This window comes from Salvelinus alpinus, chromosome 37 (assembly GCF_045679555.1).
Source record: "Salvelinus alpinus chromosome 37, SLU_Salpinus.1, whole genome shotgun sequence".
NCBI classification, from domain to species: domain Eukaryota; kingdom Metazoa; phylum Chordata; class Actinopteri; order Salmoniformes; family Salmonidae; genus Salvelinus; species Salvelinus alpinus.
Window position 1 is genome coordinate 17,550,630 of NC_092122.1, and position 25,724 is coordinate 17,576,353.

At 45.2% G+C, this 25,724-nt stretch overlaps 2 protein-coding genes across 8 annotated transcripts in view; both read left to right on the plus strand.

Moving 5' to 3' along the window:
* LOC139566038 (bridge-like lipid transfer protein family member 3B) overlaps positions 1-7,795 on the plus strand; it is a 48,619-nt gene extending 40,824 nt beyond the window's left edge. For 3 of the 4 annotated variants that reach the window (XM_071386876.1, XM_071386877.1, XM_071386878.1), the window contains 4 exons: positions 1,866-2,122; positions 2,201-2,309; positions 4,112-4,266; positions 5,041-7,795. In XM_071386876.1, the coding sequence (XP_071242977.1) occupies positions 1,866-2,122; positions 2,201-2,309; positions 4,112-4,266; positions 5,041-5,169 (650 nt within the window). In that variant the 3' untranslated portion in view covers positions 5,170-7,795. Of the gene's footprint in view, positions 1-1,865; positions 2,310-4,111; positions 4,267-5,040 lie in introns of all 4 variants that reach the window. The other variant, XM_071386875.1, reaches the window with a different exon arrangement.
* A 2,792-nt stretch (positions 7,796-10,587) lies between these two features.
* LOC139565959 (ankyrin repeat and sterile alpha motif domain-containing protein 1B-like) overlaps positions 10,588-25,724 on the plus strand; it is a 388,198-nt gene continuing 373,061 nt past the window's right edge. For 3 of the 4 annotated variants that reach the window (XM_071386670.1, XM_071386669.1, XM_071386672.1), the window contains exon 1: positions 10,588-11,255. In XM_071386670.1, the coding sequence (XP_071242771.1) occupies positions 11,125-11,255 (131 nt within the window). In that variant the 5' untranslated portion in view covers positions 10,588-11,124. The remainder of the gene's footprint in view (positions 11,256-25,724) is intronic. The other variant, XM_071386671.1, reaches the window with a different exon arrangement.

Here is a 25,724-nt window from a genome sequence, read left to right on the forward strand (position 1 = left end):
TCCTGGTGAGGACTTCTGGTTCCCACAAGGATAGTTAAAAAAATCACACGCGCACGCACACACACAATGTGTGACTGCAATGTGTGTCTCAAGGGTGTGTGACTGCAGTGTGGGTGTGTGACTGCAGTGTATGTCTCGTGTGTGTCTAACTGCTGCAGTGAGACGGTGCATTAGCACTAATGGGGGTTTTGCTCCCTTTACCAGCTACATTAAACCCAGTGTCGGTATGTGTTTTTGTGGGACCACAGGTTGTGTGCATGTGTGTCTCCAGCATGTCAACTCCAAAGTGTGTGAATATTTAAGAGGTGTTGGTGAGGTCCATATTTACCCCCCAGTACTATGAGGCAGTGCTCGCTCGCTCAGCTCCGCCTCCTCCCTCTTTCACAGAAGAGTAATCTCCATCTCTCTCTCCCTCAGCTCCGCCTCCTCCCTCTTTCACAGCAGAGTAATCCCCATCTCTCTCTCCCTCAGCTCCGCCTACTCCTTCTTTCACAGCAGAGTAATCCCCATCTCCCTCAGCTCCGCCTCCTCCCTCTTTCACAGCAGAGTAATCCCCATCTCTCTCCCTCAGCTCAGCTCCGCCTCCTCCCTCTTTCACAGCAGAGTAATCCCCATCTCCCTCTCCCTCAGCTCCGCCTCCTCCCTCTTTCACAGCATCTCTCTCCCTCAGCTCAGCTCCGCCTCCTCCCTCTTTCACAGCAGAGTAATCCCCATCTCTCTCCCTCAGCTCAGCTCCGCCTCCTCCCTCTTTCACAGCAGAGTAATCCCCATCTCCCTCTCCCTCAGCTCCGCCTCCTCCCTCTTTCACAGCATCTCTCTCCCTCAGCTCAGCTCCGCCTCCTCCCTCTTTCACAGCAGAGTAATCCCCATCTCTCTCCCTCAGCTCAGCTCCGCCTCCTCCCTCTTTCACAGCAGAGTAATCCCCATCTCTCTCTCCCTCAGCTCAGCTCCGCCTCCTCCCTCTTTCACAGCAGAGTAATCCCCATCTCCCTCAGCTCTGCCTCCTCCCTCTTTCACAGCATCTCTCTCCCTCAGCTCAGCTCCGCCTCCTCCCTCTTTCACAGCAGAGTAATCCCCATCTCTCTCCCTCAGCTCAGCTCCGCCTCCTCCCTCTTTCACAGCAGAGTAATCCCCATCTCTCTCCCTCAGCTCAGCTCCGCCTCCTCCCTCTTTCACAGCAGAGTAATCCCCATCTCCCTCTCCCTCAGCTCCGCCTCCTCCCTCTTTCACAGCAGAGTAATCCCCATCTCTCTCCCTCAGCTCAGCTCCGCCTCCTCCCTCTTTCACAGCAGAGTAATCCCCATCTCTCTCTCCCTCAGCTCAGCTCCGCCTCCTCCCTCTTTCACAGAAGAATAATCCCCGTCTCTATCCTTCACTACCCCGCTCTCTCTCTCGCGCGCTCTCTCCTTTCCTACCCCGCTCTATATGTCCCGCTCTCCATCACTTTCTCACTATTTCTGTTTTTACCTCTTACCTTCTCTCACGTCTGCCATTTCCTCTCTCCTTCCTTCCTTACTGAGGCAGTGGCCGATGCATTGTTGTTATATTAAAATGTGTGTCTGCGTGCAGCTGCTGTGGCACTTTACTGGCCTTTAAATAGTTTTATGGGATTAGTACCCCCACCCCCCATAAGGGCCCTTGCTTTACAAATTAGTCACACCTTAGAAATGGATTCATAGACTGGCGTCAGCAGTAAGGCATTTTCTGGTTGTATGCCTGCCAAGCGGCCATCGCTGAGCCTTTTCTTTGAGTTGTGGTTGCAGTCATTCTGTTTGTATTGCAGCCAATCTATGCCTTCTCTTTTTAATTGTAATTAATTGATTACTGATCTAATTTTCTCTCCTCCTTCCTCTTTCCCTCGCTAGGTGGTGGTCTGGAGGCCAATTCAGACGGGACCACCCATCTCCCGGAGGTCAGGGCTCGGCTGGAGAGCGGGCCCTGTGCCGCCGCCCACTCCCCCCTGGCCGAGACCAACGGTTTCCTCCAGCTGCGTCTCCACGGCTACCGGGCCAGCTTCCTCATGTCGTCGCTAAGGAACCTGGCTCACTTCCTGGAGGATGACTCTGCCCCCCAGGTCCTCCCGATGGAGATCAGCGTCAGGAACACACACATCGACCTAAAGGTAGGGATGAACACACACACAGACACATTAACCACAGACACATTAACCAGACACATTAACTTCTGTCCCCCTCTGCAGGATGATGGTCCCCGTGACAACCCGTCTGACCCTGATCCCACCCCCATCACCCTGCACATCTCCAACCTGCTCATCCACAGGACCGACGATGGAGCCTTCTCTATAGGGGGTGAAACACACACACACACTGCCTCACTCACACAACAGCCTCACACATTCACTCATATACAGTTGAAGTCGGAAGTTTACATACACCTTAGCCAAATACATTTAAACTCAGTTTTTCACAATTCCTGATATTTAATCCTACTAAAAATGCCCTGTCTTAGGTCAGTTAGGATCACCATGTTATTTTAAGAATGTGAAATGTCAGAATAATAGAGAATTATTTTTCAGATTTTATTTCTTTCATCACATTCCCAGTAGGTCAGAAGTTTACATACACTCAATTAGTATTTGGTAGCATTGCCTTTAAATTGTTTAACTTGGGTCAAACGTTTTGGGTAGGCTTCCCACAATAAGTTGGGTGAAGTTTGGCCCATTCCTTCTGACAGAGTGGGTGTAACTGAGTCAGGTTTGTAGGCCTCCTTGCTCGCACATGCTTTTTCAGTTCTGCTCACACATTTTCTATAGGATTGAGGTCAGGGCTTTGCGATGGCCACTCCAATACCTTGACTTTGTTGCCCGTAAGCCATTTTGCCACAACTTTGGAAGTATGCTTGGGGTCATTGTCCATTTGGAAGACCCATTTGCGACCAAGCTTTAACTTCCTGACTGATGTCTTGAGATGTTGCTTCAATATATCCACATCATTTTCCTACCTCATGATGCCATCTATTTTGTGAAGTGCACCAGTTCCTCCTGCAGCAAAGCACCCCCACAACATGATGCTGCCACTCCCGTGCTTCACCTTGCAAGCATCCTCCCCCTTTTTCCTCCAAACATAACGATGGTCATTATGGCCAAACAGTTCTATTTTTGTTTCATCCGACCAGAGGACATTTCTCCAAAAAGTATGATCTTTGTCCCCATGTGCAGTTGCAAACCGTAGTCTGGCTTTTTTATGGCGGTTTTGGAGCAGTGGCTTCTTCCTTGCTGAGCGACCTTTCAGGTTATGTCGATATAGGACTCGTTTTACTGTGGCTATAGATACTTTTGTACCTGTTTCCTCCAGCATCTTCACAGGGTCCTTTGCTGTTGTTCTGGGATTGATTTGCACTTTTCGCACCAAAATACGTTCATCTCTAGGAGACAGAACGCGTCTCCTTCCTGAGCGGTATGACGGATGCGTGGTCCCATGGTGTTTGTACAGATGAACGTGGTACCTTCAGGCATTTGGAAATTGCTCCCAGATGAACCAGACTTGAGGTCTTGGCTGATTTCTTTTGATTTTCCCATGATGTCACGCAAAGAGGCACTGAGCTAGAAGGTAGTCCTTGAAATACATCCACACCTCCAATTGACTCAAATGATGTCAATTAGCCTATCAGAAGCTTCTAAAGCCATGACATCATTTTCTGGAATTTTCCAAGCTGTTTAAAGGCACAGTCAACTTAGTGTATGTAAACTTCTGACCCACTGGAATTGTGATACAGTGAATTATAAGTGAAATAATCTCTCTGTAAACAATTGTTGGAAAAATGACTTGTCATGCACAAAGTAGATGTCCTAACCGACTTGCCAAAACTATAGTTTGTTAACAAGAAATTTGTGGAGTGGTTGAAAAACAAGTTTAATGACTCCAACCTAAGTGTATGTAAACTTCCGACTTCAACTGTATATACACACACACACACACACACAGTCTCACACATTCACTCATACACAAACTGCCTCACTTATACACACGCACACTGTCACACGCACACACACCCTCCACCCCAACACCGTCTCATTTCATCATCATACAATGACATGCCTTTCAAGTTTATTTCTACCTTTCACCCCCACCCCCCCTCTCTGTTGTCACAGTGGAAAATGCGTCTGAGGCGGGGCCTAAGAAAGAAGTCCAATTGATTGACAGTGGTCTGTCTCCAGTCCCTGAGAGTGTGGTCAACAGCACTCCCAAGGCCACACAGACCCCCAGCCCTCCTAGCCCTAGCACAACCCCCTCCAACAAAGAACAGGTGAGTAGTCCACACACACACCACCCACTCATCCAGGGCCTAAAATGAACACCCGCCACCTGCCAAATGAGGGTCGATTTTGGAAATGGCAGGTAAGAATGTCTATTTACACCAGCCACGTTGGCGGGGGGTCAGGGCTCCACAGTGCGAGCATTTCACTCTCATCTGTGAATAAAAATAGGCAAGTATGATCACATAAATAAATGCTGCAATATTTGTTTAAGTTATTTCCACCGTTTTGTTCATAACTTGTAAATTAATCGGACAAAGTCAAAGAACTGCAAATCCTATGCAGCCTATTCCACTTTGCGCTGGGGACAGTGCGCATGTGAAGAGCTACACACAGGCATAAAAGTTGGTCTAATTTACTTGAAACAAAAGTCTACTGAAGTGAGATGTTGTGTTTCTCGGCTATTTACATTGTTTTGTTGTTTTTCCATGTTTGAGTTTCAACTGCTCGGGAAGCGAAGATAACGCTTCTACTAGTCAGACTCAATCTCACAGCCACAAACATGACTGGAGTAGTCCACATTTGTTTGTGTATGTACTCAAGTCACAAATTCAATTAAACATTATACCACATTACTTTTCTAGTAATACATTTGTTTTGGATACATTACAAACCACACTTCTTTTTTTGTGTGGTCATTTTAGCGGGGGAGAAATATTTTGGCTGGTAAAAAGAATCGGACCAAAAATAAAATGTTATGCCCTGCACTCTTTCATAGGAATTTAACCAACGCTAGATACACCCTCTCTTCTGTTTACCCCTAGCTGCTGATAGAGGAGAACGAGTGTTTGAAACTGGAGCTCTCCAAAGCCAAGATGGCTCTAGCTGAGGCCCAAATGGAGAAGGACTCCCTGTTGCACCGCATGAAGAGTCTCAAAGTGAACAGCAGCTAGGGTAGGCCAACAGAGGCCCAGTGACCACCAGTCTGTAGTGCTGCATATCACCACAGGGGGGAAGCAGAGAGGAGAGGGGGTGCTGGATACTGGAGCTACTTGATATAGCATCACACAAGTATTATTCAAGAATCAGCCAGGTCATTCAAGCCTGTTCTGATGAAGGGCTGGTCGCCTAAGAACTAAACCACACACACACACAAGCAGTCCCTGAACTAGAGAGGGGGGCTACTTTTTCACTTCAGCCCACCTACCACCCTCATCTCTACCCCCAGTAGAGGAACTGGAGAGTGGACCGTGTTAGACTTTCATCCCCTCCTCGATACAGTGCTGCCGTGTCATCTCTGGGCTGGGACTAGGACTGCAGTACACACATGCTTGTTTTACATGCTAGTTTTACATGATTGTTGTGCTTGTTTTGAATTTCTCTCTTTATGCAGTAAGTTAGTGTTCAGTCTCTCCAGTAATCCGACTCTGCAAGCCAGAGCAGCCTCCTAAATATGGGAGCGTAAGGAGGGATGCAGGGGAGAGGGGACGAATCTAAATTAAACAGCCCTCAAGTGGAATGGAGGGGCTAGGGAGGTGTGGTGGGAGTCCTGAATGTTAGTCTCGGGGGGAAAAGTTGCCCTCCCCGAATCGATACCTTAAATAGGAGAAACAATGCAAAAATGGGCAACTTTATCAAGCATCACATATGTAATGACCTTTGGGGCTTGCCTGGTTGGGTGGGGTGAGACACTGAATGTCATATCTTTGGAGGAATGTCTTTAAAAATAGACTTATTTTGCACTGCGCTGAAACAGAACATGTCATTTGGTGCTTATGAAAAAAATGTATCTAGCGCTGAACCAATTGTATTTGGAGTGTGTATGGTAATGTACTTATGATGGGCAAAGTGTTCACAATGTTTTCTACTGAATGGTTGTGTGTGTTCAACATGTATTTGTCATGTAACTAAAACAAGCATTTCATTTGAATTGAAAAGGAAAATGTACAATTATATATTTTCACATTTACTTTTCTTCCATTCCATCTAGTTGATGTCTACAATGCCCATAATGTCCCATTGCACTGTTTATTCCCCCCTATTTTTCTACATGTAAATAGCTAGTTGTGTGTCCAGCACTTTTGAACTATATTCACTGTAAATACGATCCCTGTAACGAAAGCATCATCCAATCCGGTTGAGAACACTATCCTATCATCTCTCGATCATCCAATGAGTGGAAAGAACACTAATATGGAGAGCAAGTTACCATCTCTATTCTCCTATGAGGATAAAGCCTGGGGTGTATTCATTATTCGGATTCCTTTACAAAATGTATTTTCTGTTCAAAACGTTTTGCAACGATTGGACAAATTCAGGTAGGTCCCCCCTCGTTGGTTCCGTTTGTGTTGTTTGCTTCCGTTTAGTTCCTAGAGTAAATGGTTTTCGTTGCAAAACTTTTTTTGCAAAGGTCTGCGACTAATGAATACAGCTCTTGCCTAGCCTCTGTCGAGCCCAACAACCGGACGATCCGGTTTTAAGGGGAAATGGAAAGAGCCTGTGACGCGACTTCCACTTTTGGACATTAACAAGGTAACGCTCCATCTCCTCCACATGTACTGGATTGGTTGAATGGTGCAGAAGAGAACCTCCTGACTTTTCCCCTCGTCAAGATGTGTTGTAAAGGATCCAGTTTCAGGCGTTTATTTTACGCCTGCTACGTTAGGTAACTCCTCCCAATGCAGGAGGGAAAACAGGCATGTGCTTTTCTGTGCGTGCATTCTATATTTGCATAATCCTACATGTAGTTTTTCACCAACGTGAAGTTGTGCCCATATCTGCTGCTGCTCCATGCTTGTCTGTTGGGGAAGCCTTGGGGGGAGTGTTGTAGAATAGAGCTTTATTTCCCCTTTGGAGCATGCTTTTGGCTCACAGAATTCAGTCTGAAGGCAGTTCTGTCTGAAGCATCACGTCTTACACAGGGACGTTTCCAGTACTAGCATGAGATTTGCTGACAGATTACAATGGCTTGCCTCTCTTTAAAGGTGTAGTCTGCAGGTTCTCTGTCCCGTATGGCAATGAGATCAAGTAAAAACATAACTGCCCTAAAACAAAACCGAAGAAGGAAAAGGTAGTTCTGTTTACACCAATGATGGCAACTGGTCTTTCTTTGGTTTTCACTGGCAGGCTCACTCGAATGACCCCATCCTAGTCCTTCAAAAAGGGCCGTTTGGGAATACATAATTTTTCTACTTTAAAGTCTATATCCAAATTGTGGACCTAGCTCAGCCTAGGCCTAGTTCAGTCCAGCTGAATGTCTTTCCAAGCTGCGCTGTCCTCTCTCCCCAGCTCTCTCTGCCTTGATACGATGCTGGTTCACTTACCTGCTCAACACTGACAAGACTTGAATGGCAGTTAGGATTTGAATGCTTGATTGTACTTTAAAGGCTGCCCTCTCTGGAGTTTCTAACTTTCTCATCCACTTCCTGGTCCGAACGGACCCGCCCCCTCATTACAATAGCTCCTCCCTTGACCTGCTCAGCTCCTGAGAACCTATGTACAAAAAGAAAAGGATTTGTAATATTTGTCTGTCAAAGCTGCTGGGCTACTGATGAAAATAAAAAGGTATCCAATCAAAAATGTCTTTCTCAGTTGTCATACTGTTCTACTTGACTTCCTTGCACTAACACTTGCACTTGTCTGTTCTTACTAGCAATGATTATGCTAATAGCTTCTCTATTTAGGGGACTTTTACTTACAATGATTGTGATGTGGTTGTTTTACCTATCTACCTTAAAGGGCAATTCCAACCTAATTTTCATTGTCTCCAGCACAATACCAGTGTCTACATATGTGAAAATGGCACATTTCTATGTTTTGTAGAGAGAAAAATATGTATAAAGTTAACGTTCCACCCAATGACATCAAAAGTAAATATATTTTAAAAACAGTGATTTTCAAACATGTAGACGGCAATAATGAATATGAGGTTGAAAAGTGGCGGAATTGCCCTTTTTAAGTTGAATTCACTAAGTCTGGGGGGAAAAGTATCAGATAAATGATCAAAATGTAAATCTTATGAAACATGGTGCACACCCAAGGTCATCTGCCTTTCTACTGAATTGTGGGGGGTTTAAACCTGGTGTATCTGGCCAAGGGAACTTCCACCAGTCCACTAACGGGACAGAGCAAACACTTCATTGGAGGAGTGGATAGAGGAAGCCTACCTAAGGAAGTTGCTGAAAGTATCAGACATTGAAGACCAAGTGTCTACCAGTGGAGGGCACCACTGTGAAGGGCACTGAGGAGTAAAGGGAACACAGCGAAAGGTTTGCCACATAGATAGACAGGAGGCAAGGCTCATTCTCAATACGTATTCGTGACTCCTCACATCCTAGGTCAGGAGTAATCAAATCCTACCCTGGTGGTCCAGAGTGCTGCTGGTTTTCTGTTCTACCTGATAATGAATTGCACCACCTGGTGTCCCAGGTCGAGAGGAGAAAAAAGCAGTGGAACTGGCTTAGAGGTCCAGATTTAAATTTGAGGGTTCTAGAGTATCGCCTGGCCTCATTCTCAAACGTATTGAAGGGAATGGTCCAAGATCCCTCCACTCAGGCCTTCTCCAGTGTTTTTTGAAAAGGAATTGAGGAAAGATTAACTGAAAAAGAGCCAGAGAAGGCATCTCAATGGCTCTGGCTTAAGTGGGAGGAGCAGTGGACAAGCCACCTGGCTCAGATCGGGCCAGATCAACACGATGGTCGCACCCTTCAGAAGGTGTAGTAAACAGCACCGAAACACCTTATGAAGTGGGGACTTCCCCTGATTAGCGAGGAGCAACAGAAACCACTGTTTGCAGGTCAAAATAATGGCCCTGTGATGTCGGCCATATTTAATGTGCTAGACTGCTTATAGTTAATTGTGGTCAGGTCTTTCGGATCCGAGTAGTCAAGGAGAGGACATGGATGGATTGAGACAGAGCCCTTACTGTCCACTGTTGTGTATGCTGCCAACGTCCTTGAAGACAGAAAAGCAGTCCAAGTATGACATCTACTGGTAGGTATGGGTATTGACCTTAGGTTCCCCTGTAGTCACCCAGAGCCACGTTCAATAGTCAAATGTTGCAGATAGAAATGTCATGAAAATAGCTAAGGTGATTCCTTATTGTATGTGTCAGAGACAAACTTTGTTTTTTTATAGCATATTTTGATCTGAATGTTCCAAAACGTTTCGTCGTGCTGAATGCGCCCCTTGCTGTGGTTTGACATATAATCCAGTTAAAAATCAGAAAGGAGAAGAGTTGAAAACAAAAGAATAGACATATCATTTAATACATTTTACTTGTTTTGAAGCACAAATTTCTCCTCTCATCTACCAATGAAATGACCGACAGCTAAACAATGGAGTGAAACAAGGACTGTCTTGTATGTGTCTGTGGTTCTGCTATGGAATAGATTTGGCTCATGAGATCAGCTTCACTGCTCTCCCCTGACAGTCAGATTGTAGTATCTCTATCCAACACCCGATGGGGCTGCAGCTGCTTCTCTCTCTGTCTGGCAAGGAGATTCCTCTCCTCCCTCTCGTTTAGTAGGCTATATGAAGTCCTACTCTCTGTTTTTCTCCATCACCCTCCCTCTCTCAATAGGACGTTCTTCTCTTCCCAGCAATACAGGAAGCAATGCACTGGTGCAGACAGGAGCCAGGGCACAATCACACAGCTGTGTGTGTTCCTTAATTTACAGCATTGTTACCAAAATAGTGACAGCATTCCTAATGAACCGATAGTGAACTAGTGAATAATTGGGTATCATCTACAGGTCAGAGTGGCGGTCTAAGACACTGCATCTCAGTGCTAGAAGCGTCACTACAGACTCTGGTTTGATCCTGGACTGTATCACAACCGGCTGTGATTGGGAGTCCCATAGGGCGGCTCACAATTGGCCCAGCATTGTCAGATTTAGGTGAAGGTTTGGCCGGAGTAGGCCGTCATTTAAAATAAGAATTTGTACTTAACTGACTTGTCTAGTTAAATAAAGGTTAAAAAACAAAATCTTCTGGCAAGGGATGAAGAGATTGACAAAGGGGGTGTGTCTCAATCCAAGCCTGTCAATGGCTTGGATTGCTTGATTTGTCACACAAACAGGTGGCAGAGACCAAGGCTGCTATTATTTTCACTATATAGCCCATATTTCTGTTTTACACCATCCACTGATTTATGTCTTTTAGACGGTTATCTTGATTAACCAATAATAATGAAATGTGCACCCGTTATTCGCTCAATAGTGGAATATACACATCGATATTCCTCCTAAAGCTGACTGCTATCCGAATATAGGAGCCTTTTCATATAACCTGTGACTTTCTTAAATGAGCAAATAAATAACAAAGCCTTTTCGCCTCCGGTTGGTGCTGTAACCCGCCATCCACGCCCATACTGTACAACGCTGTATTAGGCAGGATACCATTAGGCACTGTGGCGAGTGCGGTTCGAAGAAAGTGGAGAACTGAGAGAAAGAAAGAGGGAGCGATTGGGATGCTACAATAACAGACAGACATACAACGAGAGGACACGACACAGCGTGTTTGTTGGGCTACACGGAGAGGAGAGGACAAAATAGCCGAACCGCGAGAGAAGAGAGCGAGTGGCGGTCTGGGTTTGGCAACCGGCTTGTTCGTAGTTCCCTCGAGCCAGCTGCAGCAGGCAGTACCGTGCAAAATGCGCTATTTACGGTTCCTCATTCCTGCGTTCGGTTCGACAATGGACTCGTTCTGCAACTGAGCCTGCCAACCTTGCAGCACACCGCGGACGGTAACCTACCCATTTGAGGGAACGCTTACTGCAACATGCAGTAAAATGAACACACAGATGTTTTTTCACAAGATACAGTGAAGGGGGATCCCCACCGCCGTCATTCTCTTTCTACATACCGGTTTTGGATTAGAAATCCGGAATTAGAAGAAGTTCGGTCGGGATGGGGAAGGAACAAGAACTACTAGAAGCGGCCCGGACCGGGAATGTGGTCCTGGTGGAGAAATTACTGAGTGGGAAAAGGGGAATCCTGGGGACAGCCTCGGGCTCCATACCTCTGCCAAACCTACTGAGGTAAACGAAGTCGTCAACATACATTTTCATGTCATATGACGATTGCCTAGTTGATACTACATACTTCTATTGATGGTCTACGTTGAAAAAAATGGGCTGTTGCGCCAAAGTTGGAGCATAGCACTTTTACGCAAACTGACATGTCATGAGACCAATTACTTTATGTGAATTCAGGAAAGCCCGAGGCAGCCTCTGCTAAAGCCTGGTTGTAATAATCTTTGTGTCCGAGAAGGGGCTTTGCGTTAGATATAAACTTGGCGCACAAACTGTGCATAAGATTGCCTACATCAATCTTGACAGCTGTCAAATTGTTGTGCACTTTTACACTGACCCTGGCTATACATTATAATGATGCATGGTTTTGTCCGAAGGTGGCGTTGGCAGCAATGACCTGTAGCCTAATCACTAATCACTTACTACTGCAAATGTTGATGTTTCATTGTAGATATATTTGTCAATTTCAACCTGGTCTCAGAGCAGCAATTAGTATGGTTTGGGACGTTCTTTTGTATCCCTCCATTTAGTAGGAAATGTTACATTATCCAATCCATATGATATGTTACAAATCAAATAGCATTAATTTCAGTCTTAAGTAACCAGACCATTCCTACATACAGTATCATACGACTTGGAGGTACCCCAAAATATGTCTACTATGTTACATCTAGTCGGAGCAACCAGCAGGAATATTTGGCATTGATCAGTAGCCTCAACACTCAGTGCCTATTGAGGGCCTGTTGAAGGCCTCATGGTATGTAGACCTATGCCAGTGTGCCGTCATTGATCAGTTAAATAGGCTACTATTAAATGACCATAACATAGTCCAAGTAATTGTGATATGCTATAACCTCATTAAAGGATAGTCTCTCAGGCCAAAACTGAACCTTTAGCCTCGTGTAAAGACAACTTTAGACTGTGAGAATAGTCCCTTTCCACCAGGCCTCTCCTTCTATCTCTATCAGTAAAGAAGAGAGGACTGAGAGAGGTGATCAGTTAGATCAAAGGACCGGGCGTACGGGAGGAGCATCACCTCAGGCCGTGCAGCTGTGCTTTGCTTTTACAGCCGTGTTGAGGTGCACTGATGGGAGAGCGTGAGGAACAAGACAGTTGACGATGGGAAGGGCGTACGCCTATGAAGGAAGAGGGAGGGGGAGCATGGGAACTGTGTGTTTGTGCATGCGCGTGCTTAAACTGCGCGTAAAGAGATGGAGCTAAAGGGTAGGCTTGGACATCACTATGGAACAATAAAAAAAACAATATTTACATCTTACAGTTAAATTAGGAAAAGGAATCAAACAACAATATGTACATATCAACGGCCATGTGGTACAGTATTTGGAAGTTTCATTTTGTACCAGTCCCACAAGACTGCTGGCATCAAATGCAATGTTTGAACAGCCCAGTGCTATGTATTCCTAGCACAAGCTTGCTTTGACAGAAAATGGTGTTCCTGAGGAACTGTTGTGTAGTGTCTGTGTGTGTGTTGTACTGGGTTACACTGAAAGTTGGGCTTTTATTGGGTCAATGCAAGGCAATGGTCCATGCAGTCAAGTCTGTGAAACAGTGGGTGGTTTATAGACTGTCCATCTGGACAACGTTTTGTAAACCACCTCAGGCTTATTCCCTGACTTATAAAAGTGTGTGTGTCTGTCAAACGGAAGGTGGAGGGTTCTATTAAGGGTAGGTAATGTTTGGGGAGTTTTCTTTGGGAGACAATGATGCATATTCACCCATCTTGAGGCTCGAGTCATTCAGAACATTCCAAAGCTGTGAGGGCCTTTTCCAGAACCTCTCAGCACAACATAGTGGGACACACACACACACACACACACACACACACACACACACACACACACACACACACACACACACACACACACACACACACACACACACACACACACACACACACACAGGAAAATCAATAGTAGATGATTTCATGGCCATGGTTCAGATATATACTAGCTGTACACATACTAGCTGTACACGGTCATAGTTCACGTATACTAGCTGTACACGGTCATAGTTCAGGTACACTAGCTGTACACGGTCATAGTTCAGGTACACTGGCTGTACACGGTCATAGTTCACGTACACTGGCTGTACACGGTCATAGTTCAGGTACACTAGCTGTACACGGTCAAAGTTCACGTACACTAGCTGTACACGGTCATAGTTCACGTACGCTAGCTGTACACGGTCATAGTTCACGTACGCTAGCTGTACACAGTCATAGTTCACGTGCGCTAGCTGTACACGGTCATAGTTCAGGTGTACTGGCTGTACACGGTCATAGTTCACGTACGCTAGCTGTACACGGTCATAGTTCAGGTACGCTAGCTGTACACGGTCATAGTTCACGTACGCTAGCTGTACGTGGTCATAGTTCACGTACGCTAGCGCTAGCTGTACGCGGTCATAGTTCACGTACGCTGGCTGTACACGGTCATAGTTCAGGTGTACTGGCTGTACACGGTCATAGTTCACGTACGCTGGCTGTACACGGTCATAGTTCACGTACGCTAGCTGTACACGGTCATAGTTCACGTACGCTGGCTGTACACGGTCATAGTTCACGTACGCTGGCTGTACACGGTCATAGTTCACGTACGCTAGCTGTACACGGTCATAGTTCACGTACGCTAGCTGTACACGGTCATAGTTCACGTACGCTAGCTGTACGCGGTCATAGTTCACGTACGCTAGCTGTACGCGGTCATAGTTCACGTACGCTAGCTGTACACGGTCATAGTTCACGTACGCTAGCTGTACACGGTCATAGTTCACGTACGCTGGCTGTACACGGTCATAGTTCACGTACGCTGGCTGTACGCGGTCATAGTTCACGTACGCTAGCTGTACGCGGTCATAGTTCACGTACGCTAGCTGTATGCGGTCATAGTTCACGTACGCTAGCTGTACGCGGTCATAGTTCACGTACGCTAGCTGTACACGGTCATAGTTCACGTACGCTAGCTGTACACGGTCATAGTTCACGTACGCTGGCTGTACACGGTCATAGTTCACGTACGCTGGCTGTACACGGTCATAGTTCACGTACGCTGGCTGTACACGGTCATAGTTCACGTACGCTGGCTGTACACGGTCATAGTTCACGTACGCTGGCTGTACACGGTCATAGTTCACGTACGCTGGCTGTACACGGTCATAGTTCAGGTGTACTGGCTGTACACGGTCATAGTTCACGTACGCTGGCTGTACACGGTCATAGTTCACGTACGCTGGCTGTACACGTTCATAGTTCACGTACGCTGGCTGTACACGGTCATAGTTCAGGTGTACTGGCTGTACACGGTCATAGTTCAGGTGTACTGGCTGTACACGGTCATAGTTCAGGTGTACTGGCTGTACACGGTCATAGTTCAGGTGTACTGGCTGTACACGGTCATAGTTCAGGTGTACTGGCTGTACACGGTCATAGTTCACGTACGCTGGCTGTACACGGTCATAGTTCACGTACGCTAGCTGTACACGGTCATAGTTCACGTACGCTGGCTGTACACGGTCATAGTTCACGTACGCTAGCTGTACACGGTCATAGTTCACGTACGCTAGCTGTACACGGTCATAGTTCACGTACGCTGGCTGTACACGGTCATAGTTCACGTACGCTGGCTGTACACGGTCATAGTTCACGTACGCTGGCTGTACACGGTCATAGTTCACGTACGCTAGCTGTACACGGTCATAGTTCACGTACGCTGGCTGTACACGGTCATAGTTCACGTACGCTGGCTGTACACGGTCATAGTTCAGGTGTACTGGCTGTACACGGTCATAGTTCACGTACGCTGGCTGTACACGGTCATAGTTCACGTACGCTGGCTGTACACGTTCATAGTTCACGTACGCTGGCTGTACACGGTCATAGTTCAGGTGTACTGGCTGTACACGGTCATAGTTCAGGTGTACTGGCTGTACACGGTCATAGTTCAGGTGTACTGGCTGTACACGGTCATAGTTCAGGTGTACTGGCTGTACACGGTCATAGTTCAGGTGTACTGGCTGTACACGGTCATAGTTCACGTACGCTGGCTGTACACGGTCATAGTTCACGTACGCTAGCTGTACACGGTCATAGTTCACGTACGCTGGCTGTACACGGTCATAGTTCACGTACGCTGGCTGTACACGGTCATAGTTCACGTACGCTAGCTGTACACGGTCATAGTTCACGTACGCTAGCTGTACACGGTCATAGTTCACGTACGCTAGCTGTACGCGGTCATAGTTCACGTACGCTAGCTGTACGCGGTCATAGTTCACGTACGCTAGCTGTACACGGTCATAGTTCACGTACGCTAGCTGTACACGGTCATAGTTCACGTACGCTGGCTGTACGCGGTCATAGTTCACGTACGCTGGCTGTACGCGGTCATAGTTCACGTACGCTAGCTGTACGCGGTCATAGTTCACGTACGCTAGCTGTATGCGGTCATAGTTCACGTACGCTAGCTGTACGCGGTCATAGTTCACGTACGCTAGCTGTACACGGTCATAGTTCACGTACGCTAGCTGTACACGGTCATAGTTCACGTACGCTGGCTGTACACGGTCATAGTTCACGTACGCTGGCTGTACACGGTCATAGTTCACGTACGCTGGCTGTACACGGTCATAGTTCACGTACGCTGGCTGTACACGGTCATAGTTCACGTACGCTGGCTGTACACGGTCATAGTTCACGTACGCTGGCTGTACACGGTCATAGTTCAGGTGTACTGGCTGTACACGGTCATAGTTCACGTACGCTGGCTGTACACGGTCATAGTTCACGTACGCTGGCTGTACACGTTCATAGTTCACGTACGCTGGCTGTACACGGTCATAGTTCAGGTGTACTGGCTGTACACGGTCATAGTTCAGGTGTACTGGCTGTACACGGTCATAGTTCAGGTGTACTGGCTGTACACGGTCATAGTTCAGGTGTACTGGCTGTACACGGTCATAGTTCAGGTGTACTGGCTGTACACGGTCATAGTTCAGGTGTACTGGCTGTACACGGTCATAGTTCAGGTGTACTGGCTGTACACGGTCGTTGTTGATTGTTAACTTCTGCATGTATCAGCGCCTGGTTTTATGTAGAGGCACAGTAATGATGAAGATGGATTTGTGACTGTAGGTCTATTATGTAATCAGACAGGTATTACAGTGATGACTAGCGTTACCACATGACAATAATGCTCGTCCATTACAATATGTGGGAAATGATGAGGATGATTGTGTGATGAAAGAAGGAACATTTTTAAAAGCCAACACATGCCAGATATGTTGAACACTCCAGCTACACAGGAGAGTCAAGTACTGGTCATTGTCGGCGCTTGATATCGTTACTCCTTGTTCTAGTGGCTACTGTCACTGAAGGGGTTCTACAATTACACAGACACAGAGAGAACCCCCTTTGATCAGTGTGGCTGAGAGTACAGTATGTCATCCTGCTCCACAAACAAACAGTGCTGAAGTGATGTGAGAAGAGGTGGTGATTCTCAGAGGGGACACACACACACACACACACACACACATACATACATACATACATACATACATACATACACACACACAGCAGTGATCTGCTCAAGGCTCCAACACAAGCAGCAGAACACATAAAAAATAAACACACGGGAGGCTTGTCTCTGTCGCTCTGTGCACATTTAAACAGAGAGATTGATGGAGAGACAGATACTGTGTGTGTGTGTGTGTGCGTCTGTATATTTTCTGTGTTCTGTTGCTTGTGTTAGAATCTTGAGCAGGTCACTAGCCCAGAATGGAGTGTGTGTGTGTGTGTGTGTGTGTATGTGTATATATATATATATATCGTTCAACAGGTTGGGGTCACTTAGAAATGTCCTTGTTTTTGAAAGAAAAGCACATTTTTTGTCCATTTTTAAAATAACATCAAATTGATCAGAAATTTAGTGTAGACATTGTTAATGTTGTAAATTACTTTTGTAGCTGGAAAAGTTAATGGAATATCTATATAGGCATACAGAGGCCCATTAACAGCAACCATCACTCCTGTGTTCCAATGGCACGTTGTGTACGCTAATCCAAGTTTATCATTTTAAAAGGATAACTGATCATTAGAAAAACCTTTTGCAATTATGTTAGCACAGCTGAAAACTGTTGTCCTGATTTAAAGAAGCAATAAAACTGGCCTTCTTTAGACTAGTTGAGTATCTGGAGTATCAGTATTTGTGAGTTCCATTGCAGGCTCAAAATGGCCAGAAACGAATAACTTTCTTCTGAAACTCGTCAGTCTATTCTTGTTCTGAGAAATGAAGGCTATTCCATGCGAGAAATTGCCAAGAAATTTAAGATCTCGTACAATGCTATTTACTACTCCCTTCACAGAACAGCGCAAACTGGCCCTAACCAGCATAGAAAGAGGACAAGTACATTAGTGTCTATTTTGAGAAACGGACGCCTCACAAGTCCTCAACTGGCAGCGTCATTAAATAGTACCGGCAAAACACCAGTCTCAACGTCAACAATGAAGAGGCGACTCCGGGATGCTGGCCTTCTAGGCAGAGTTCCTCTGTCCAGTGTCTGTGTTCTTGTGCCCATCTTAATGTTTCCTTTTTATTGGCCAGTCTGAGATATGTATTTTTCTTTGCAACTCTGCCTAGAAGGCCTGCATCCTGGAGTCCCCTCAACACTGTAATTTCACACATAGAGAGATAGTGATTGGTCATCGCTCATTTCCCAGTATGTATCAGTCTATGAAGACCAGAGCGTAAATAACACAAAATGCTGTTTATTTTCTGTCATAGTTTCTAACCACAACACTCAGAATTGGTCTTATTATAACACTTAGAATCAGTAATAAATGTCACTTTTTTTCCACCACAGCAGCACTCATGGTGTAGTGGACCACTAGACTGAACCGCTAGCCTTGGCAGGCCAATATGTGTGTGTTTCCTCAACCGCCTTGTCTGGGACGACCACCTCTGACGCATGTGTGTGACTAAACCAACCAGATGGGAAGACCACCTCAGTTGTGTGTGTGTGTGTGTGTGTGTGTGTGTGTGTGTGTGCGCAGGAGGGGTGTAACAGACCATCCATAAAGATAGAAGATGGGGAGATGTAAAGGAGTAGTCTGGAGGAGGGGTAGAAATGGGTCAGGGGTTAACTGTGGAGAATGTAAGTGGGAACACACACGCACACACACACACACAATCTCTCAATTCAGTTTCAATTCAATTTAAGGTATGTTTACATTGCCAAAGCAAGTGAAGTAGATAATAAACACAAGTGAAATAAACAATAAAAAATTTACAGGAAACATTACACTTACAAAAGTTCTAAAAGAATAAAGACATTTCTAATGTCATTACGTCTATATACAGTGTTGTAACGATGTGCAAATAGTTAAAGTACAAAATGGAAAATAAATAAACATAAATATGGGTTGTATTTACAATGGTGTTTGTTCTTCACTGGTTGCCCTTTTCTTGTGCCAACAGGTCACAAATCTTGCTGCTGTGATGACACTGTGGTATTTCACCCAATAGATATGGGAGTTGGATTTGTTTTTGAATTCTTTGTGGGTCTGTGTAATCTGAGGGAAATATGTGTCTCTAATATGGTCATACATTTGGCAGGAGGCTAGGAAGTGCAGCTCAGTTTCCACCTAATTTTGTGGGCAGTGTGCACATAGCCTGTCTTCTCTTGAGAGCCAGGTCTGCCTACGGCGGCCTTTCTCAATAGCAAGGCTATGCTCACTGAGTCTGTACATAGTCAAAGATTTCCTTAATTTTGGGTCAGTCACAGTGGTCAGGTATTCTGTCACTGTGTACTCTCTGTTTAGGGCCAAATATCATTCTAGTTCGCTCTGTTTTTTGGTAAAATACTTGACACATTGGAAAGAATTTATTTATTTTCTCTCATGATTAGGTTGGGTCTAATTGTGTTGCTGTCCTGGGCCTCTCTCTCTCATATACGTACTCCTCACTCAACATAAATCTTGAGATTTGATTCAGTTTCCTTTAGTTCTGTGAACATTAGATAGATGTTGAATGTATCTACCCTGTGTAACAGTACAAACTGTTAGGACACTCTAGAGCTCACTTCATCTCAAGTGTGTGTGGCTAAGAAAACGCTTTGTAAAATAAAAAGCATTCCAGTCCACTCATTTTAAATATATTACAGCTGCACCATCGAGCATCCTGATGGGTTGCATCACTTCCTGGTATGGCAAAAGCTCTGCCTCTGACCGCAAGGCACTACAGAGTGTATGGCATAGTACATCACGGTGCCAAGCTTCCTGCCATCCAGGAACTCTATACCTGGCGGTGTCTGAGGAAGGCCCTAAAAAGTGTCAAAGACTCCAGCCACCCAAGTCATAGACTGTTTTCTCTGCTACCGCACGGCAAGCGGTACCTGAGCCCCAAGTCTAGGACCAAGAGGCTTCTAAACAGCTTCTACCCCCAAGCCATAAGACTCCTGAACATCTAATCAAATGGCTACCCAGACTATTTGCATTGTCACCTTTCATAACTCTACCTACATGTACATATTACCTCGACACCGGTGCCCCCGCACATTGACTCTGTACCGGTACCCCCTGTCTATAGCCTCCACATTGACTCTGTACCGGTACCCCCTGTCTATAGCCTCCACATTGACTCTGTACCGGTACCCCCTGTCTATAGCCTCCACATTGACTCTGTACCGGTACCCCCTGTCTATAGCCTCCACATTGACTCTGTACCGGTACCCCCTGTATATAACCTCCACATTGACTCTGTACCGGTACCCCCTGTCTATAGCCTCCACATTGACTCTGTACCGGTACCCCCTGTATATAACCTCCACATTGACTCTGTACCGGTACCCCCTGTCTATAGCCTCCACATTGACTCTGTACCGGTACCCCCTGTCTATAGCCTCCACATTGACTCTGTACCGGTACCCCCTGTCTATAGCCTCCACATTGACTCTGTACCGGTACCCCCTGTCTATAGCCTCCACATTGACTCTGTACCGGTACCCCCTGTCTATAGCCTCCACATTGACTCTGTACCGGTACCCCCTGTCTATAGCCTCCACATTGACTCTGTACCGGTACCCCCTGTCTATAGCCTCCACATTGACTCTGTACCGGTACCCCCTGTCTATAGCCTCCACATTGACTCTGTACCGGTACCCCCTGTCTATAGCCTCCACATTGACTCTGTACCGGTACCCCCTGTCTACAGCTCCGCTATTGTTATTTATTGCGTCTCTATAATTATTTGTTACTCTTATCTCTTTTTTTAGGTATTTTCTTAAAGCTGCGTTGTTGGTTAAGGGCTTGTAAGTAAGCGTTTCACGAAGGTCTACACCTGTTGTATTCGGCGCATGTGACAAATAAAATTAGATTTGATTGTGAGCGCGTTTGCGTATTTGTGTGATCAGTGGTTCAAGGACTAAAGGAAGGAAGCATTATCACTGTAGCATGTCAACAGCATATGCATAGCCCTGTTTTTAATCTCTTGTGTGTGTTGCCGTCAGTGTGCTTCTGGCTCTGTCTGGAGTGGGGGGAGGGATAATCACTAGTTGATTAAGGTGTGTGTGAAACACAAACGTCTAGATATAGTTTTCTCTCTCAGTCCATCTCTGTTTGGATCTGGCTTTTTCACTACTTATGTCTGTCTTGGTCTTGCTGTCAGTCTCTCTCCATTACAGATTTGTTCACTCCTTACTCATCCTCTCTCCTCTCTTCCTCTATAGAGACAGAGACCCAGTCTCTCTCTCTCTCTCTCTCACTCTTTATCAATCATTCTCCCTCCAGCTCCATCTCTTCCTCCTGTTCTACCTCTTCTTTCTCTCCTTAGGTACACACACACACACAAGCACGCACATACACTAATACACACACACCTCATCTCCACCTCATTCCTTATCTATGCTGCCCTACCAAAAAGCAGAATGGCAGTAACTGCTTATAGCTTGGAACTGAGAAAAAATTGCTTTTATTTACCTTGGTTTAACAGTAACTTTATGCAGTTACTGTTAATATGAGCCCCATTCTCTCCAAAACACAATACAATATTGGCAGGATTCCTGTGCACATGATTAAGCATGTATTTAATGTAGCAAAAATTACTAATTTATCTCATTTTTGACCAAATTAGCAGTTACTGCCTTTTTGCTTGGTAGGGCAGTACGGAGGGAGTGTTTTTTTAAAGTGGTGACGTTGACGGACTCATCTCCGTTGACAGCAGCGTTTTGGGAATTCTCTGAGTCCATGACAGTGGTCGGGAAAACCTTCAGATTGGATTCATTAGTGCCGCTGGAAATCCCTCTTCAATCAGTATTGTGTCAGGAGCCACAAGGTAGACTTGGGGCTGCGTCTCAATATGGAAAAAATAGCATCCTTCCCTCGCCACCTTTCCTGCAAATCCATAGAAACCATATCATAGCACATATTGTAGGTTATTAGACTACATATACACTTAACACTCGTTTGGAAAACCAAATTAGCAAGGACAAGTACTTCCTGTTAGGAGACCAGCACAGGACATAAGGAAAGAGGCCAAGGGAAGAAGGCACTTTTCAGAGTATTGGGACCCAGCCCATGGAAGGGGAGATGATGGGAGGTCAGACTGTCATTGTAGTTAATGAGGTTCTGACCTGTACATAGCAGTGGAAGTGTCAGACACACATTCCTTCCTGCCTCCTTTGGCTTGTATACTAGTACTTGTTCTGGGATAAATCACACCGTGCCAAGACGGTGGATAAATCACACCGTGCCAAGACGGTGAATAAATCACACCGTGCCAAGACGGTGAATAAATTACACCGTGCCAAGACGGTGAATAAATCACACCGTGCCAAGACGGTGGATAAATCACACCGTGCCAAGACGGTGAATAAATCACACCGTGCCAAGACGGTGAATAAATCACACCGTGCCAAGACGGTGAATAAATCACACCGTGCCAAGACGGTGAATAAATCACACCGTGCCAAGACGGTGAATAAATCGCACCGTGCCAAGACGGTGGATAAATCGCACCGTGCCAAGACGGTGAATAAATCGCACCGTGCCAAGACGGTGAATAAATCGCACCGTGCCAAGACGGTGGATAAATCGCACCGTGCCAAGACGGTGGATAAATCGCACCGTGCCAAGACGGTGGATAAATCGCACCGTGCCAAGACGGTGGGTAGAATACATTTAGCAAGGAGGTCCCACTTTTTTGGCTTTTGAATAAGGTTGGTCTTATGGTTTCGTAAAACGAAATGCATTAAAAAAGTTGATGACGGTCTCTCTCTCTCTCTCTATATCTCTATATCTCTCTCTCTCTCTCTCTCTCTATATCTCTCTCTCTCTCTATCTCTCTCTATCTATCTCTCTCTCTATCTCTATCTCTCTATCTCTCTCTCTCTATCTCTCTATATATCTCTCTCTATCTCTCTCTCTCTATCTCTCTATCTCTCTATATATCTCTCTCTATCTCTCTCTCTATATCAATTCAATTCAATTCAAGGGGCTTTATTGGCATGGGAAACATGTGTTAACATTGCCAAAGCAAGTGAGGTAGATAATATACAAAAGTGAAATAAACAATAAAAATTAACAGTAAACATTACACATACAGAAGTTTCAAAACAATAAAGACATGACAAATGTCATATTATATATATACAGTGTTGTAACAATGTACAAATGGTTAAAGCACACAAGTTAAAATAAATAAACATAAATATGGGTTGTATTTACAATGGTGTTTGTTCTTCACTGGTTGCCCTTTTCTTGTGGCAACAGGTCACAAATCTTGCTGCTGTGATGGCACACTGTGGAATTTCACCCAGTAGATATGGGAGTTTATCAAAATTGGATTTGTTTTCGAATTCTTTGTGGATCTGTGTAATCTGAGGGAAATATGTCTCTCTAATATGGTCATACATTGGGCAGGAGGTTAGGAAGTGCAGCTCAGTTTCCACCTCATTTTGTGGGCAGTGAGCACATAGCCTGTCTTCTCTTGAGAGCCATGTCTGCCTACGGTGGCCTTTCTCAATAGCAAGGCTATGCTCACTGAGTCTGTACATAGTCAAAGCTTTCCTTAAGTTTGGGTCAGTCACAGTGGTCAGGTATTCTGCCACTGTATACTCTCTGTTTAGGGCCAAATAGCATTCTAGTTTGCTCTGTTTTTTTGTTAATTCTTTCCAATGTGTCAAGTAATTATCTTTTTGTTTTCTCATGATTTGGTTGGGTCTAATTGTGCTGTTGTCCTGGGGCTCTGTGGGGTGTGTTTGTGTTTGTGAACAGAGCCCTAGGACCAGCTTGCTTAGGGGACTCTTCTCCAGGTTCATCTCTCTGTAGGTGATGGCTTTGTTATGGAAGGTTTGGGAATCGCTTCCTTTTAGGTGGTTGTAGAATTTAACGGCTCTTTTCTGGATTTTGATAATTAGTGGGTATCGGCCTAATTCTGCTCTGCATGCATTATTTGGTGTTCTACGTTGTACACGGAGGATATTTTTGCAGAATTCTGCATGCAGAGTCTCAATTTGGTGTTTGTCCCATTTTGTGAAATCTTGGTTGGTGAGCGGACCCCAGACCTCACAACCATAAAGGGCAATGGGCTCTATGACTGATTCAAGTATTTTTAGCCAGATCCTAATTGGTATGTTGAAATTTATGTTCCTTTTGATGGCATAGAATGCCCTTCTTGCCTTGTCTCTCAGATCGTTCACAGCTCTGTGGAAGCTACCTGTGGTGCTGATGTTTAGGCCGAGGTATGTATAGTTTTTTGTGTGCTCTAGGGCAACGGTGTCTAGATGGAATTTGTGGTCCTGGCGACTGGACCTTTTTTGGAACACCATTATTTTGGTCTTACTGAGATTTACTGTCAGGGCCCAGGTCTGACAGAATCTGTGCAGAAGATCTAGGTGCTGCTGTAGGCCCTCCTTGGTTGGTGACAGAAGCACCAGATCATCAGCAAACAGTAGACATTTGACTTCGGATTCTAGTAGGGTGAGACCGGGTGCTGCAGACTGTTCTAGTGCCCGCGCCAATTCGTTGATATATATGTTGAAGAGGGTGGGGCTTAAGCTGCATCCCTGTCTCACCCCACGACCCTGTGTGAAGAAATGTGTGTGTTTTTTGCCAATTTTAACCGCACACTTGTTGTTTGTGTACATGGATTTTATGATGTCGTATGTTTTACCCCCAACACCACTTTCCATCAATTTGTATAGCAGACCCTCATGCCAAATTGAGTCGAAGGCTTTTTTGAAATCAACAAAGCATGAGAAGACTTTGCCTTTGTTTTGGTTTGTTTGGTTGTCAATTAGGGTGTGTAGGGTGAATACATGGTCTGTTGTACGGTAATTTGGTAAAAAGCCAATTTGACATTTGCTCAGTACATTGTTTTCATTGAGGAAATGTACGAGTCTGCTGTTAATGATAATGCAGAGTATTTTCCCAAGGTTACTGTTGACGCATCTATCTCTCTATATCTCTCTCTCTCTCTCTCTCTATCCCTCTCTCTCTCTCTATATATCCCTCTCTCTCTCTCCTCCCTTCCTAGTTGAGCTGGACAGCTGTATAGATATGAATATATGTATGACTATACTGAATGTCAGGGTTCCCCGTCTGGGGGTCCCGTGGGGGATTGTATCTGGTCACCTAATCTGACTTTGGTGCTGGTCATGTTGTTCTTCACATTACCGTTTCTGGTAAACACACACTATATCAAATAAACATTTATTTGTCACACGCACAGGATACAGAAGGTGTAAACGGTACAGTGAAATGGTTACTTGCATACTGGAGTATTTTGTTTAGACATGTAGCTAGCTAGCTAAACAATGAACCATAATCCCAACTCCTACTACATGCATGAATCTGCAGGTAGCTAAAGCTAACCAACTAGGTTCAATGTTAACTAGCTACATAACATTATGCTATAACTAACAATGCAAATGGCTTTCTGAGATATAAATAATATTACTACACAGATCATACACGTAACGTTAGCTAGCGAGTTGGAAACGTATAACATTTGAAAATGTAGCTAGACTCTTACCTGTATAGACGGATGAACGCTTCACGGTAGACTGGAACCATTTAACTCTGTCTTGTTTGTAGCTACATCTTGCTTGGCCAGCGTTGGGTCAAGTCACTCCGGTTCACACTGACCGTGGCGTGTGCAGGAAGTAGCCCAACTGATCTGTCGATGGCGCCTACTAAATTCAGGTTATCAATGTTGTTGAGAAAAGGAGTACATTTTTTGTAGTTCTCCATTGTTAACACATACTGAGCAGCTCACGTTATAGACAGAAGCATTCTATATGGCAGACCAATCCAAACTCATCTCCCGGCATGTCCAGCCCATCCATTATCTCAGCCAATCATGGCTAGCGGGATGGCTCCTGTCTTTTTCCGTGGCTAAACCAACTAGGCTCAACCAACTAACCAACAACTTTATTCATATTTCCAGATGGAATACAGGTTTGTTA